Here is a 16,577-nt window from a genome sequence, read left to right as displayed (position 1 = left end):
TAGTGGCTAGGCTAGAAGGTGAAGATGTGCCTGGCTGGACAAGAGGTGATAAATGAGGAGCTGGGAGAACAGGAGCCTTCTTGGTGGCATGAGGAAAAAAGACCTGGTGCCTCCAGAGTCAGACCAATCTGAGTTCAAGTACCGACGTGAACACGCTATTTAACCTTTGGAAACTGGCTCCTTATCTGTACTTTGAGGATGACAGCATGCGCCACATAGGATTGCTGTGAGGAATGAATGAGATAGTGCGTGTGTAAACCTGGCATATGATCAGTGAACGTTAGCTCCTTTCATTTTTTTTAAAACATTTATTCTTTAGAAGTAGCTGGACACAACTTCCTTCCTTCCTTCCTTCCTTCCTTCCTTCCTTCCTTCCTTCCTTCCTGATGCTGAGGATGGAACCCAGGACCTCCCACGTGCTAGGCGAGCGCTCTACCACTGAGCACAGTCTTAGCCCCTCTTTTCATTTTTATTATTATAAATGTCTATGTATTAAGGGGGTCTTGTGCCACGGTGGCATCTCAAAAACAGTGCTGTTTTGAGGGAAATGGGAAGAGAAATGGAGTTTTGTGCAACATCTGTGCCAGGCACTATGTTGACAGTTGCACAAGCATTTGTTCATTCAACTTTCACGACCCCCTGCTGGGGTAAGTACATTGGTTCCATTTTATAAGCTCATCAAGGGAGACCAAATTGCCTGAGATTACAGTCTTTCACGGCTGTTAGAATTTGAACCCAAGTCTGTCTTGCTATGAGGCCTAGACTCTATCTGGCCTTCTCTTCAAGGAGGGACTGCTGGTGGGAAATGTGAATTGGGAAAATCCATCTTCCTCCCATTGTGGGTCAGGACCTCACACTCCTCTCCGGTCTCTGCAGTTCAACGTGTAACGACTTGGGAAATCCCAGGATGTATCTGGACCTTACTTTTCTCATTTGCAAAGTCAAAGGCCTGAGTAAACATTCACTAGGATTCTTTTAAGCCTTGCTCTTCTGTGCTGTTTTGGAATGCCTTATAATCAGTTCTTCCAGCCAATTCAGAATTTACTCCTTAGTGCTGAATTTTGTAGCCTTTCTAGGAGAGGATGTTTTAGTAAGCCCTGAGCAGGTTTTTATTTTCTTTAGATCTTCTAACTTATCCCCTCTTCATTGAGGAAGTTTTCAGACCAAAGATCAATGATCAATTATTTTTTTTTCAATGTGGGATACCACCAGAAATAATGAACCACAATTTATTCTCCTGGCCTGGGTTGTACAGATATTAATCTTGAAAACTATTTGAGAACCAAGGTGAATGGCATGACTGAAGCTGCTCATTATGGCAAACTCCTTTGTGATTGAAATTCCCCCAGCACAGTCATTTCTATGCCGCAGAGTTGTCCTTCCTTTCCTGCAGCACAATAAACTCAGTTCCTCTTATTTAGGACCTGAGGAGACAATAATGGTTGGTTGCTTCTTCTGAGACCAAAGCCTTTGAGCAGCTAGAGCTCTAGAGACAGGGGCGACCAGCAGGCAGCCTGAAGGTCAAGCACAGCCCATCTGACCGCAGGGGCTGCTCTTCCTGAAAGTTATGGCAACAGAGCAAAGCTCACCTAATTAGCTCGGGCGGCAGGCCGTACCACCTGTTCAGGGACCCTGTGGTGAGGAGGATGCCTCAAGGATTCAGGCCGACAGACTGAGACCAACTAGTTAGTCACTCCTGCCAAGTAGAATTCATTATTGTTCAAGTTTAATTCCTCTGACAGTATATCCTGAAATGGTTACATTCTCAAGTTTCCCCAACACAGGGAATGAACTGGGCACGGAGCTTCCGTGGACACGTCCTCTCTTGCATTTGAGGCATCCTCAGGATTTATCAACCAATCTGTCAGCCCTCTCAGGTCACCAAGACCTGAGAGGTATTCTTTTCTGCGAAATGGGACTAATGTATCTGGTCCAGAGGCAGAACTCCAGGCGTGGCGGTGTCTGAACCTTGTCCACAGTCAAATGGGAACAGCCCTCAGCTGGTTAGGCTGGGAGGAGTCTTGGCCTTTCCCCCTGCAGGCTCCTCAGTTGCAGCGTCCCCTGCCACTATTGTCTTGGGGTGACGTTGGAAGTCAGACTGGTAAAGGCCATCCTTGGTTGGTGGCCTCTCCTCCCTCTAGTCCTGTCTCACAGCTGAGAGTGCAGGTGCACCAGCCCAGGGTGGGGCGATTTTCTCCTGAGATGTCAGATGTCCTTGGGCACATCTGACATCTGGGCACATCTCTGTGCCCAGAGGTTTCACTTTCTCTCACCCTTTAAGGGGAAGAGAGAAGCAGGTTTGCAGGAATAGGAGGGAGCTGGCCGCTGTCTCTTGCCCACAATCCCTAGCATTGTGAGACTGCTGTCCTGTGGGGGCAGGGAAGAGGCATCCTGTCCTGGTGGTGGCAGTGGAGAGGTGAAGAGGCCAGCCTGTCCCTGGGTCTGCAGCTAGAAAGCAAGGGGTTGGCCTTGAGAAACTGGGTTTAGCATCAAAAATAACTTCCCCATTTCACTTGCTGAGACCAAACATGTTGGAGTCATCCTTGACTCTTCTTTTTCTCACATTAGATATACAGGACATTCTCTTGGCTCTCCTTGAAATCATGTCCAGTCTGATGGTTTCTTATCAGCTCTACTGATCTCCTGGGGGAGCCATCGCCATCCCTTGCTTGGTTTGCTGACAGGTTTCCTCCTGTTATTGCCCCTCCCTTGCTCTTGGCAGTACCTGCAGAAGGTGACACTGTTAAAATATGACATCATGTTACTAATCTGCCCAAACCCCTGCTGCAGCCTTCCTTCTCCCACAAAGTGAAAACCAGAGTCCTTAAGGGCTCATCTGGCTCTGTGCAACCTGCTCCTCTCTGCCTTGTCTGCAGGCTTCCTCTCCCCTACTCCTCTCTTGTTCCAGGCCAGCCTCCTTGATATCCCTATAGGGCACACATCTGCCCTTCTTAGAACCATTATTCCAGCTCTTTCCTCTATCTAGCATGCTCTCCCGGACACCTGGTTGGCTCACATTCACTTCTCAATGAAGCCTTCCCTGGCCACCCGTTTCATTTTGCTGGTGGTACTGGAACCCAGGACCTCACATATGCAAGGCAAGTGCTCTGTCATTGCCCTCTATCCCCAGCCTATGGCCACCCATTTTAATATGGCCATTTTCCTAACCATTCACCCAGTATGCCTGTCTCCTTTTTCTGCTCTAGTTTTCCTCCAATAGATGTATCACCTGCTTTGTTTACTGAAATGTCCCAGATGCATAACTATGCATGGCTCATATTACCTGTCCTATGTATTCATATATTTGTTTATTTGAATAAAGGAAATGACCCCAGGACTCTAACCTTTCCCAATCCATCTCTTTTGAAGTTTCCATATTAGTCCTCATCCCTTGAAATCTCAGTTCCTTTCCCTAGCTGCCAGGCTGGAGCCCCCAGCCAGGTACTAGAGTCTATGCAGCCAGTGTGTGTCAAGAATTCTGCTCCCACTCACAGGGGCCAGTGTTCTAGTTAGATGGAACACTTCCAGGATGGAAGATGCAGGAGGAAAGGAGATGGCTCTAAGCCAACAGTACTCCCTCAGCTATAACGCCCACCGGTGGATAAGAGAGGACTTTTGTGGGCTCTCATTCCACTAAGTATCTTATGATACATTTTTGGGATACAGCCTGCTTGTGAGCTAAGGGTTCTTAGTGTTGTTAAATTTAGGACTGGTGAGTTCTAGGCCAGGCTCTGAAGTGGCACTTTTGTTTCTAGTGCTTCAGGTCCGTACTCTTTGTATGGATTGTTCCAATATCCTCTTTTAGTGGCCCTGTGAGGAGCGTACTGGGAACACCACCTTGCAGTGTGGACACTGAGACTCAGAGAGCTTAAGTCACTTTTCAAGGTGACCCAGATTATAAGTGGTGGAGTCAGGCCCATGTGACCCTAGAGCCTGAGCTAATACAGTCTACTCTCTTCCCTATCTACCATTTTGATCCCAAGCCCTTCCTTACCCTGAGGCTTGATTGACAGGTAAGGAAGGAAAGTACCTCCAACACATCCCCATCCAACAAGTCCCTAAGTTCTGCTGATGTTACCTCCCAATGCTTGTTGATCCTTGTTTCCCACACCCAGAACCCACCGTTGTACTCTGGGACACTCACGGTCCCTCCAGTGTCACTATCCTCTCCGTTCTCCACTCTCAGCCCCAACTTTATGCTCTTCTAAGAGTGAGTAGTGCTTTGCCCTCTCACACCTGCCTTGCCCACTTTCACCCTTCACCTTCCGACCTTGCTTTCCTACCTTGAAGTCACACTCATCTTCTAAGATCCAGCTCAGAGTCATCTCCAGAAATCTTTTAGAAACTCCCAGACTGACACAGTGCCCTTCCCTGGCCTTCTGCAGTGTCCTGTGTGTAACTGCCTAGCCTGTTATTCAGACCTTGTCTCTAGGTCTTCTACATTGTCAGCCTCTTCATCTTTAGGCAACAAATGCCTGACATGCTAGCCAGTGGGTAGGAGGCCCTCAACAAATGCCTGTTGAACTTCGCTGTATCTAGTGACCGTCTGTTTGTTATAGATCAGGTGCAGGCCAGCTGCTATGCAAGCATTAGCTCATTTAATCCTCACAGTTTTTTGTAAGAAAGGTACTTTTGTCCACAGTAACTGAGATTCAGAGAACTCAGTAACTTGTCCAGTGTCATATAATTACTTAGTACTAGAGGTTCAATTTCACCTGAACCAAATTTGTCTAAATCTAAGGCCTCGTGGGTCTTTTTACCTCACTGGGATGTCACATGTAAGGTGTCTGCATAGGCAGGGATAGAGGCTTAAGCTAAAAAGAGTCCTCTTCCTGAAATGGGTGGCATATGCCTGCAATCCTAGCTACTAGGGAGGCTGAGGCAGGCAAATCACAAGTTCAAGGCCAGCCTCAGCAACTTAGCAAGACCCTGTTTTAAAATAAAAAAATAAAAAGAACTGGGGATGTCCTTCAGTGACAAAGCATCCCTGGGTTCAGTCTCCAGTACCAAAGTGGGAAGCAGGGGGAACATTGATCTCTAATGGGGGAGTTGAGGGCCATCACCAGGCAGTGGGGTGGGGTTTTGGGGAAGGGAGGTTATAAAGCCTTCCCCCTTCCCTTGAGGTTCCTCAGGGAGTTGTCCACTCAGAGGCTGGACAGAGTGACATCTCCCCCCGCCAAGCCCTCTGACTCCAGGCTGACACACCTTGCAGCCTTGGGTGTTCTGGAGGCTGTATTTCTGGCCCTCACTGACTCGCCTTTGGTCCTTGTCCTCTCCCTGTGCCCCCAGCCCTGGCAGAGTCTGGGGAGAACTCACGGCAGGCCCATGTGCCTGGGTGACAATCTGCTGCAGGTGTGCTCATTCCGCCCCTCTGCCCATGGCTCTTCCAGGTGGTGTACTTCACGGCCACATTCCCCTACGTTGTGCTGGTGATCCTCCTCATCCGAGGAGTCACCCTGCCTGGAGCTGGAGCTGGGATCTGGTACTTCATCACACCCAAGTGGGAGAAACTCACAGATGCCACGGTGGGCTCACTGTTTCATTTATAGTGGCCCCTGGGTGGGGGGAACCTTCAGGGATGGGTTTCCCTGGGATGGGGTTTGGCAGAAGGGGTCAGATCTCCTCCCCCAGGGAATCTCACTGTCTGCTTCTACAAACCCCTGATAGTCTTGGCACATTATGCGCTCAGGAAATATTTAATGAGAAGTGGGTAGCTGAGGGTTTTCAGATTCCTGGAATAGTTGTCCTATAGCTGGACAAAGGCTGATAATTAAGAATGAAATCCCTTTGGTAGCTCTAGGCCACTTCACACAACTTACCTGTTATGAATTATAGTGCATATAGTTTTGTTGGTTGGAATATAGCAGCACTTAGGTACACTGCAAGCAGTTCTGTTGCTTTAAAAGCCACAGACACATTTGAATACTTCTTGTACACACACAGAAGATGCATACATGCTTGACCTTTCCCTTTGCGTGTTCAGTACAGGCACATCTTACTCAAAATTCACAGTCCCCACAGCCCCAGATGAGGGGGTGATTGTTTAATGAGAGATGAATTTTTCTCACCTTAAAGAAAACTCTGCTTTTTCAGAGTATGTTAAAAAAACACATAGCTAGGATGGAATTTGGCTGCACATAACAGAAAAATCTCCATCTAATATCAGTTTAAACAAGATATAATTTATTTGTTCCTCATGCACTATGGTGATAGTCAAGGACCTGTTGAGTGACCCCCTGGTGTCATCAGAGACTAGGTTCCTCTCTTTCTACCCCACCATCCTCAATGATCAGCATCCATGTAGCTGCTAGAGCTCCAGTCATCATAACAGCTTTCCGGGCAAAGGGTAAGGGTAGAGAAAAGCACCCTCCTCTTTTAAAGAGGAGAAGCCCCAGAAGTCCAACATAACAATTTACTTTCGGACATTGGGCCAGAAACAAAGTCATGTTATTTTCTTCCCCTAGGTGGGGAAGCTGGACATACAGATGCCCTTAAATCAAATCACAACTTTGCTTCTAGGAGGACATCAAGGAGTGAATGTTGAGGCAGGCGCAGACTTTGCCAGCATGCACTTGAACTTTCTTTGTGCTGATAAGCACAATTTAAAAACAGAATTTAATTTACACAGATGATAGGAAACCTACCATATAAATCACATAAGGCTATAGCTTGAACTCTTGAGTGACCTGGAGTTTTATGAAGACAATCAAGAGGAATTACCTAACAGAACCAAGATGTGGCATCAGCCAAGCTCAGGAAGGATGTGGCACTGTGAGGTCCACTCTCTTGTGGCACCAGGTTTTCTTTACTACCACCGGGGGTCATAGAATTTCAGGTTTTTAATAGCAGTTGTTGTAATCCATAGTAATATCAACTTAAAAGACTTTTTATGACTATATTTTGCTGTTGTAAATTATTCTTCTAAAGAAAGGGCTCTCCCCTTACGTCTGGGTTTATGTGGTGGGAAATATGAGCATGAAATGTGCCTATGGCTTATCAGGCTCCTCCCTTTTGATTAGAGGAAGTTAAAATCTCTCAGGTAATTTACTGGGGCAAGTGAGATATATTTCTCATTTATGTTGGTGTCCAGTGTCATCTTGCCTTGTCTGCCTTTTCCCTGGGAAGATGATGTGCCATTGGGCATGTAAGATGGCCCCTCCCCCAAAGCCAGTCTCCTTCAGTGACCTTGACTCTTCTCTCCTTTGGCCTTCCAGGTGTGGAAAGATGCTGCCACTCAGATTTTCTTCTCTTTATCTGCCGCATGGGGAGGTCTGATCACTCTTTCTTCTTATAACAAATTCCATAACAATTGCTACAGGTAAGTGGAGGCCCTCCCAAGAGCCAAAGGTAGTAGCTGGTGAGTGAAAAATAGGGTTGGGGTAGAACAACTGAGTTATCAGGAATCTGATACCACACCCTCACACCTTACCTGATGTACAAATCTCTAGATTTGCCTCTGGCCTAGGAGAAGCCACCTGCCAAGCCTGGCTGCCAACTTCTGGACCCCAACTTGCATTGCTGACTCTGACACATGTTGGTGGCTCAGTGGCTCTTTAGAGGATGGGATTGAGCCCCTCTGGAGATCGTCATGCAGCCAGCTGCATCCCCTGATGGTCATTTGTGAATTACTATCTACATAATATCAAATAGTAATCAACCACCTACTAAGTATGGTCATCGGTCACTTGACAAATACTTTTTAAGAGACTCTCCACAGGAAAGACGGGATGGTACACTAGAAAGATCACCTTGGAAGTCAGAGTGCACTGGATTATGAATCCACCATTTTATAAACCTCCCGTACAAGGATAGATGCGTTGGTCTTGGAACATCTGTTTCTTATCTATAAAACACACATGATAATATTTTGTTGAGGGGTGAGAGATGTTGTATGCACAGTCCTCAGAGCAATATTTTGCCCATTAGTTGCCAATAAAAGGAAGTATTGTTTGTCATTACTTTAAAAATACTGCATGAGATATTTTATGAAATATTTTGAAATATTCATGATATGTTCGTGAAATATTTATTTATTTTATTTTATAAATATTTTATGAGACATTTTATAAATTATTTTTAAAATACTGTATGAGGTACTTTATGAACCAAGAAAGAGACAGAAAGATTCAAAATGTCCCAGTCTTCACAAAGCTTAGGATCAAGGTGAAGAGGTGTAAGATCATGGGTATGGTTTTAGGTTCAGATTGTCAGACACACTCACTAGACTCAACAGGTTCATGGAATACAAGTTTAGTTGATTTTAAGAAGAGGTATTCAGCAGGGTGCATAGTCATGCACAGCAATAGGCCCTAGGAGACCTCTGGCACTTAGACTCAGCTTTCAATGTCTCAAGCACCTTATAGCACAACTTTGGGAGTAGAGGATGGTGATGAGCCATGTGAGTGCTGCTCATATTAGAGTGGCTTAAACACCTCTGCTCACCTGGTCCTGGGAGGGTGCAGCCCTGCTCCCTTTTGCATGTAGCTGCCCCCACACATTCTAGGTCATGCATAAAGCAAGGCTGGCAACCGGGTGTGGTGAGCTCAGGCTCATGGTTGGATGGATAGTTTTAGTCCATAGCATCTCTCATAGGAATCCATTAACTCACTGGTTAAACTTTCCTTAAGCATCTCTGAAACTACAGGAAAAGATGACAGCTGTGTTGTGGCTGGCATGGTCTGGCACAGCCTTGTGAGGTGAGATTTATACTGGGCTGAATTTCAGCAGGTGCAAAGGGCAAGGGAGTACAATTTCCAAGTGCAGAAGCAGCCTGAGGCAGAAATGGGTAGGAATGAGTGGGAGAGGGGTGTGTGGTAAGTAGGACTGGAGAGATGTTCAAGATTAAGGTGCCAGAACATTCAGTGTCTGGTAAGGGTTCACCAGGGAACCGAGACAGTATCTCTGGAGCTGAGAGTGAGCCATCCCCCACCAAATACTGAATCTTCTGGCCCCTTAAAAAATGGAGTTGGTTAGGTCAGTGGCTGGGTTCTCCTCCTTCATGCAAACATGCATGAACATATGCATATGCACACAAACACATGTTATGCATTTGTCCTTCCCCTGTCCCTTCCCACTCACTTAATGGCAAACTCTGGTCTCTCCCTTCCAGGGACACTCTAATTGTAACATGCACCAACAGTGCCACAAGCATCTTTGCCGGCTTCGTCATCTTCTCCGTTATCGGCTTCATGGCCAATGAACGCAAAGTCAACATTGAGAATGTGGCGGACCAAGGTATGGGGACTTGGTCCCCTGTTATGGCAGGGAGGTACAGGGGTCACCTGACTTTCTGGAACAGGTGGAAGGTGGGGAGCCTGAGTGCGCCTCTACAGAGGGACCAAGACAGACTTCAGGGGGAAGCCCACAGCAGCATGAGTTGACCTGTCTCTAACCAGAGAGTTGGCTTTAAAAAGCCTCATTTCCTTTCCCCTCTCCTCCGTCTTCCCTTCCTTCTCTTAACACCACCCAGCCTGAGTGAGTAAGGTCTCTACCTGTCATACCTGTTAGGTACGAGTAGAGGACTCATTAAGCAAATCAGTGCCCCTGGAGCTGATGTGGGCACAGCCTGCCACAGGATGACATTCCTCTCAGAGGGCTGTGCGGGACCCAGGCATGAACACTTAATGAGCACTGGCTTCCGAGGAGCCTTTTCCTTACAAAGCACTTTCCCGATGGTTAGGTCAGATGTGTTCTCGAGGCCTTCTGCTTAGTTAGCAATGTAGACCTGCTCTTTTATTTTCCCCAGTGAGTGGAAAGGTTGGATGATGGTGGCTGGTGGGAGGGGGGCGGGCCTGTGGAATAATTGTTCTCTCTACCCAAGTGTTGCTTGTATTCATGGCTAACATTTACATGGTGCTTTCAAGTTTACAGCTTTCACTTTTATCTTATTTAATCCATATTTCTAGAATCTCATTTACAGAGAGAGCGTTGAAGATTTTTATTTAACTCTTTGTTTTCCACCCACTCTGGCTCTATAAAGGATCTATCTGGGTATTTAGAGGGCTTGGGGGATGGAGGGATTTCACTGTGATTATTGCTTGTCACTATGGTCTTACTCTCTAATTAGGCACTTGTGAGGTGCCTCAGTGTGGAGGGGTTGTGCCAGGTACTAAGGGGCACGTTCCTGGCTCCCCGGCCATCCAGAGGTGAACCTGTGCCAGGATCGTCTGGCAGTCATCTTTTCTACAAGGACCTCATTGCTGTTCTCACATAATGGCTGGGATGTCATTAGAGGAGAGAAGGAAGCTCTAGAAATGTCACCTTTTGGGTGGGCTGATCGATTTCTTCTGGTTCCTCGAGGATAATTAATTGTGGCTTTAATTTGTGCTGACAGAGCCTCAAAGAGTTAAAGAGCAGCTCTATTGCACTGTTGGGGGGGGGGGGATGTGTGCTTGTTCTCCCTGGAGAGAGTGTGAAGCCCGTGAAACCCGGAGGGATGTTTGGTTCTGCAGCAGTGCGCTAAATTAGAGGGGCCCTGGGAGCTCAGCAAATGCTTTTTCCTGGTTCAGAATTCGCAAACTCCTTGTGAGGCAGAGAGAGGAAGGAGGTGAGAAGGCTCTGTCCTCAGGAGTGTCTGAGCCACCCCCAGCTGTCCTGTAACCTCATTTCCTCCCAGCAGAGTTGCTGAAGCAGATGCATGTGCCCCACTTTCTAGCACTTATCCGAGGCATCTTGCTATTTTTTTTTTTTTTTTTTGTGACATTACTGAGCTTGTTGGGAACAAATGGCCAAGCTGCCAGAAATAGTAATTTTTTTGAGATGCAGGCCACATAAGTTAACAGTTCTGAGCTCTTTCCTGCCCTCAGAAAGGAATCTGGGTTGGACATGTGGCTCAAATTCCAATAGAATTTTGCTTATTCTCTGTGTGAAGAGCAGCAGACAATTGTCTGTGTTTCTGGAATTTTCCCTTTCCAGTGTTTTTCAGTATTCCTCTGATCTAACAGGGAGAAGAGCACATCTAGAAGGTTCTAGCCTGTGGCACTGATACTTGGTCTTTGGTCCAGAAACAGTGGGCTTCCTTCCCCAAAGGAGAGAAAGCAGTGGCCCATGGGACTGTCCCCTAGATCCCTTAGGGTAGCTGTTTCTGCTCATCTGAACTTGCATATATTCTTATGTGTACTTTACAAGCTTGTTATCTCTGGTATAAAGAAGGCTCTGCAGAATCCAGGTCAGATACTTGGGATCAGACTTGCCTTGAATTTCACCCATATTGTAATATACAACACTATTCGCCTGTAGACACTCAGGATATTTTTTGCTAAACCAACGTTGGTAACTAAGCTTTGGTCTTTAGTCAAAAACAGGTTCTCCTTAATGACCGAACATTATTCTGGTTCATTCACTACTCCCTTCTAAGGGAGGCATTTCTTTCAAAATTATGACCCCAAATCTTGACCACATCAGAATTTGGGGTGGGGGGCTGAAGGTGGTATTGGTGATGATACCAAATGTGCTCTACTTTTATGACAGGCATAGGGAAGGGAGTCTTCCCAGGGGTCTACTCCAGAAATGAACACTCCAGAGGAGACTGCCCTTTGAGAGCCATCTCCTGCCCATCTGTATCGCTGCCTATGGAGCAGTGATTCATTTTCTGACATGAATCCGAAGCTCTACAAAGATGCTTATCCAACAAGCAGAAAGACTGGGTTCAGCTCGAGCAGACAAACCCAATTTTATTTAGAATTCCCAAATATTGATTGGTAACTCCCGAAAAACCGGACTAGGCACATCCTAATAGTTCAGAGATCAAATCAAACACCCTCAAGACTGATTCCACCTCCATCCAACCACACGTACATGCCCTGCATTCCAATCCTTCTGCCCCCAGGCACAGGGTGCAGGTGCTGTGTTCTCAGAGAACTCTCCCCATTTGAGATAAGTGTCACAGCTGAGTGGCCACCCATGCTGTGCTGCGGGTCTGCAGGTATTGCTTTGGCCAGAGACCCATGCTTTGTCTTCAGGGGTGCTCTGCAGTAAGGGAGGCTTTCACTGTGCCATTTCCATAGGCCCTGTCCCCAGAAAGTTACTGGGATGCAGAACTCTATTCATCTCCTGTGACGGGAAGAGTAATAAAGGTCTATGTTTCCTACATCCTGCTATGTCCAGGCATGCTCCATGCCATTTGCTTATATTGACAGATTTCATTCTCACAGAGCACTACAAGGGTAGGGGCTACTGTTATCTTCATTGCTTGAGAAGGAAACTCAGGTTTGCCCAGAGAGGTCAAGTGACTCACCTGTGGTCACCATGGCTATTAAAAAACAGTATTATTTTCTAGACGATTCCACTCCCCAGGCAACATGGGTAAGTGAAGTTTGCTTTAATGTAGCTTGAAAAAAAGTGCCTTCATTTGAGTCCTTTGGGGAGACAGCTGAAATTGAAGCAGGCCTAATATTTTGAAACCAACCCCCCTGGGAAGTAGTAACACCCCAAAGGGTTGAATCCTGTTTAAGCATCCTGCTGAGGTCCTGTGGAAGTGGCCATTTAAGACCTTGTCAGCTTTATGGGACTGACTGTCGTCAGAGCACTGTGCTGGCTTCCTCCTTGTTCTGCATGTGAGACCTATTTTGAACTGTAGTTTAATACAGACTTTTCTTTTATGGTTCACTTAGGGAGCCTTTAGAGTCTGGCCGTACAGTCTGTTCACTAAATGCATAAAGCAGGGGTATTTTAGGCATTTGAGTCTTTATATTTCAAATGCCCTGAGTCCCTAGGCAACATTAGGAACTAATAACCTGATAAATTTCAGTTTTTTTTTTTTTTTAAAAATGCCATTATGCTTGAGTTATAAAAACTGCAGATGCTGGGGTTTCTGGTTTCCAGATATGGGCTGGCTGTGGGTTATCCAGCACTGGTGTTCACTGGTCTCTGCCCATATCATATCGCTTTCTCCTTACAAAGAAACTCTCACCTGTCATGTCTTTGGCTATGGTTGGTCATGATGATCTTTCCAGTGAGACCACAAGGCAGGAGGGGATGGCCACAGAGCTTTAAAGCAGCTGAGAAAACTCTAAGTTGGACAGCTCCCCAGCAGGGCAGCCTATGGGATTCTTCGGAAGCTCTGAATCAGAACCTCTAATTGCCAAGTTCATTGTCTTCCTAATAAAAGCTAATATTATGTGAACTTTGATGATGTGCAGGGGTACTGCACTCAGCGAATCACCTGTATTTTAAAATGTGCTCTTCATAACAACATTGTTGATTGAGTTATTCCCATTTTTACAGATGGGTAAATTTAAGGCTTCTGGCAATTAAGTAACCGACCTAAGTTTGCGAAGCTGGTAAATGGTAGAGTCTGGATGTGGATCAGGTCTGCCTGAACTTTAGGGAGCAAATTCAACCCACACCATGCTTCACCGTCCCTCTTCTTTTTTTTTTTTTAATTTTTATTGTTGGTTGTTCAAAACATTACATAGTTCTTTACATATCATATTTCACACTTTGATTCAAGTGGGTGATGAACTCCCATTTTTACCCCGTATACAGATTGCAGAATCACATCGGTTATACATCCACTGATTTACATATTGCCATACTCGTGTCTGTTGTATTCTGCTTCTTAACGAATTACGGGTGGACTAACATAGCCCCATCTTTACCAAGTAGGGCAAGATCCTAAAGGTGGTGGAGAGATTCATGTTTTATGGGAGTGGCTTCTGTTGGAGAACTGAGTAGGGGGGAGTATAGCTAAAGAGGGAGATATGTCATTCTGGTGATGTCCTAGCCTTTGGAGCGGGGATCTCTACATCAGCTGTTGACATTGGGGTTGGGCAATCCTTTGTTGGCGGGAGACTGGCTGTGCATTGAAGGGTGTCTAGTTGTATCCCTAGCTGTACCCACTAGATGCTGGCAGCCATACTAATCCACCACAGTTGTGAGAATCAGAAATGTCTCCAGACATTGCCAAATATCTCTTGGTGGTGGGGGGCAATATCATCTCTAACTGAGAACCACTGTTTTAGAGGGTAATTATTATAATCATTAAAATGTAATAATCCAACAGAAATGTAGTTTCATATGTTATTTGCATGGAAGACAGCCTGGTCTAATTGGGGAAGCTGGTGGAGATAAGTAAAAAATAAACACAGTGGACTCAGCATAGAAGGAGGAAGAATTCAGGGTCTCCGTGGTCAGAAGGCTCTGGAAAGAGGGACCTGGAGCTGGGCGGGCCTGCAATCATCTGTCTCGTTCCTCCCAGGGCCAGGCATCGCATTTGTGGTTTACCCCGAAGCCTTAACCAGGCTGCCCCTCTCTCCGTTCTGGGCCATCATCTTTTTCCTGATGCTCCTCACTCTCGGACTTGACACCATGGTGAGCCCTTTCCCCTTCTGCCCCTGTCCCAGGTTCCTTCTGAAGACCCTGTTTCCTGGGTTGAGCCAGCAGCAAAGAGGTAGACGTAGGGGTGACTGAAGGCTTCCCCATAGCAATGTAGGGAAGGTGAGGTGCCCGTCCAGGGCTCAGGATTACTTGGCAGTTTTGGGCAGAGGAGTCATCCTCTCCCTTCCTTGCCTCTCCTGGTTCTCCACGCTAAGTTTTAGCCTGCATGTGTCCTGTCTTGGCATCATTTTCCTGAAGTAAATTCCATGGGGGGGCTGGATAAGGGAGAATATTATAAAGTGAATTTTAGGGAAATTGCTGTGGGGCTGAGCATACTGCAAATCATGCTGACAGGTGCTTAAAAGTTCAGTGGTTGGTGCAAAGAGGGTTTTTCCTCAAATAGAAGATCCAATGCAAGGTAACTGGAGGAGAGGAATTTACATCTCATGAATACAAAATGAAGCTTAAAGTGACCTGATGAATGAATATGAGTGTATTCTCCAGGGGCTTGAACGTACAGTTTCTAAAGCTCATATCCTGCTCGAATTCTCCCAGCCGGCTATGTGAGCTGGGCCCTTTTAGACCCATCAAAAGAATACCATCCTAAAAACCAAACCTAGCCCAGATTTTCCTGGGGAGACACGCAAACTTTGGCTTTTGAGGGCCTTCTGAGAGGGAAAGTTTGACTCAGATACTGTTTCTCGACACTGCTCCAGTTTGCCACCATCGAGACCATAGTGACCTCCATCTCGGATGAGTTCCCCAAGTACCTGCGCACACACAAGCCGGTCTTCACTCTGGGCTGCTGCATTTGTTTCTTCATCATGGGCTTTCCCATGATCACCCAGGTAAGAGGCCTGCTGCACACAGGTCTGGGGTGGCCCAGGTGACTCTCTTTCCCTTTACCCTTAATTCTCGGGCCTCACCACCATAGCTGAATCACTGCCATTTTCATGTAGAGGGCACCAGCCGATTAGGAATTCTGAGTAGAGAGGGAATTATGCCATCTTGGCTACTGATGGTGCTTCTGGCATTTCGTAATTAAGATGTAGCCTTCTTGAGCCAACAAGACAGGTGTGTCCCATTTAAGATGGAAAACTTAAAAAATTCGAGTTGCAATTTACCAACCAGATACATTTCCAAGATATTACTCATCACACAAGCTTCTTCCAGTCCTGAATGACTTGGTAAATTGGACATGAGCTCCCGTAGTATCTACACTGCTCCTGTTGTCTCTGTGACCTTGAGCAAGTCACTAATCTGGGCCTTAGTTTATGTACAAAATGATGGATTGAAATGAGATGCCCTCTAAGCCTCATTGATTATAGGGAGACTTGAAAAGTAAGGAAGAGACACATGGAGATGTGTGAGGACTGCTCAGAGATATCCAAAGGTTGTATGAAGGTCAATCAAACGCAGATACACTGGTGGAAATGATCATGGATTGCTTAAAGCAAAAAAGGAAGCCCTCCGGCTGCTTTCACATATGTAACTCAGATGTTGACTTTGCCTTTGAAAAATAAGGTGTTAAAATACTTTTTTTTTGGTATGCTTTATTGACTAATTCAGAGACTGTCAAGGGGCTGCTTTGTTAACTGGCAAGGGCTCCAGTTTACAACTTGACCAGGTGAAGGTTACTGCTCTTGAGAGAGGGGAGATTCTTTGACTACTGTTTGCACCTGACTCTTCTCAGGATGGAGACAGAACCCAGCTCCTAGACTCATTTTGATGTTGGTTGTTTCTCTCTCCTGTTAGGGTGGGATTTACATGTTTCAGCTTGTGGACACGTATGCTGCCTCCTACGCCCTCGTCATCATTGCCATATTTGAGCTCGTTGGGATCTCCTATGTGTACGGTAAGGGAATCGCTGTGTCTGCTCTCCAGGTAGAACTTCAGTGTCTCTAAGGCATTCCTTGCAAGAAGATTCCCCATATTTAACAAGGCAATTAAGTATTTAATTGCACCTTTTTATCCAAGCTTGTCAGGACCACTGTGATCCAGGTTTAATAGAGAAACAAACAGTGGCTGATGGTGAAACTTTGAAACTTTGTGTCAGAAACTCCAGGGTGATGGTCTTTGGTTATGGTCTGACATGTGAACAGTTAATACCTGTGGACAGTCGCCAGGGAAGGGAGGAGGAAGGCCACTTTGTAGGTGTGAAATTATTTCTTGCAATGTCTGCATAGCTGGAGGTGTGGGGGAATTCTGCATCTGGTCTCTGGATACAATCATGAGAACAGAGACCCCTTGGCTCACAGATC

General features: G+C 46.1%; 1 protein-coding gene across 1 annotated transcript in view; it reads left to right on the top strand.

Annotated features, from left to right (window-relative positions):
* Slc6a5 (solute carrier family 6 member 5) overlaps positions 1-16,577 on the top strand; it is a 52,624-nt gene that overhangs the window by 23,261 nt on the left and 12,786 nt on the right. The window contains exons 10-15 of the mRNA XM_077797252.1: positions 5,391-5,525; positions 7,215-7,318; positions 9,110-9,234; positions 14,198-14,310; positions 15,033-15,164; positions 16,072-16,171. Coding sequence (XP_077653378.1) covers positions 5,391-5,525; positions 7,215-7,318; positions 9,110-9,234; positions 14,198-14,310; positions 15,033-15,164; positions 16,072-16,171 — 709 coding nt within the window. The remainder of the gene's footprint in view (positions 1-5,390; positions 5,526-7,214; positions 7,319-9,109; positions 9,235-14,197; positions 14,311-15,032; positions 15,165-16,071; positions 16,172-16,577) is intronic.

The sequence above is a fragment of the Urocitellus parryii genome, chromosome 4 (genome assembly GCF_045843805.1).
Source record: "Urocitellus parryii isolate mUroPar1 chromosome 4, mUroPar1.hap1, whole genome shotgun sequence".
Lineage (NCBI taxonomy): Eukaryota > Metazoa > Chordata > Mammalia > Rodentia > Sciuridae > Urocitellus > Urocitellus parryii.
Note: the sequence above shows the minus strand (reverse complement) of the source record. Positions and strands in the feature narration are given on the sequence as shown.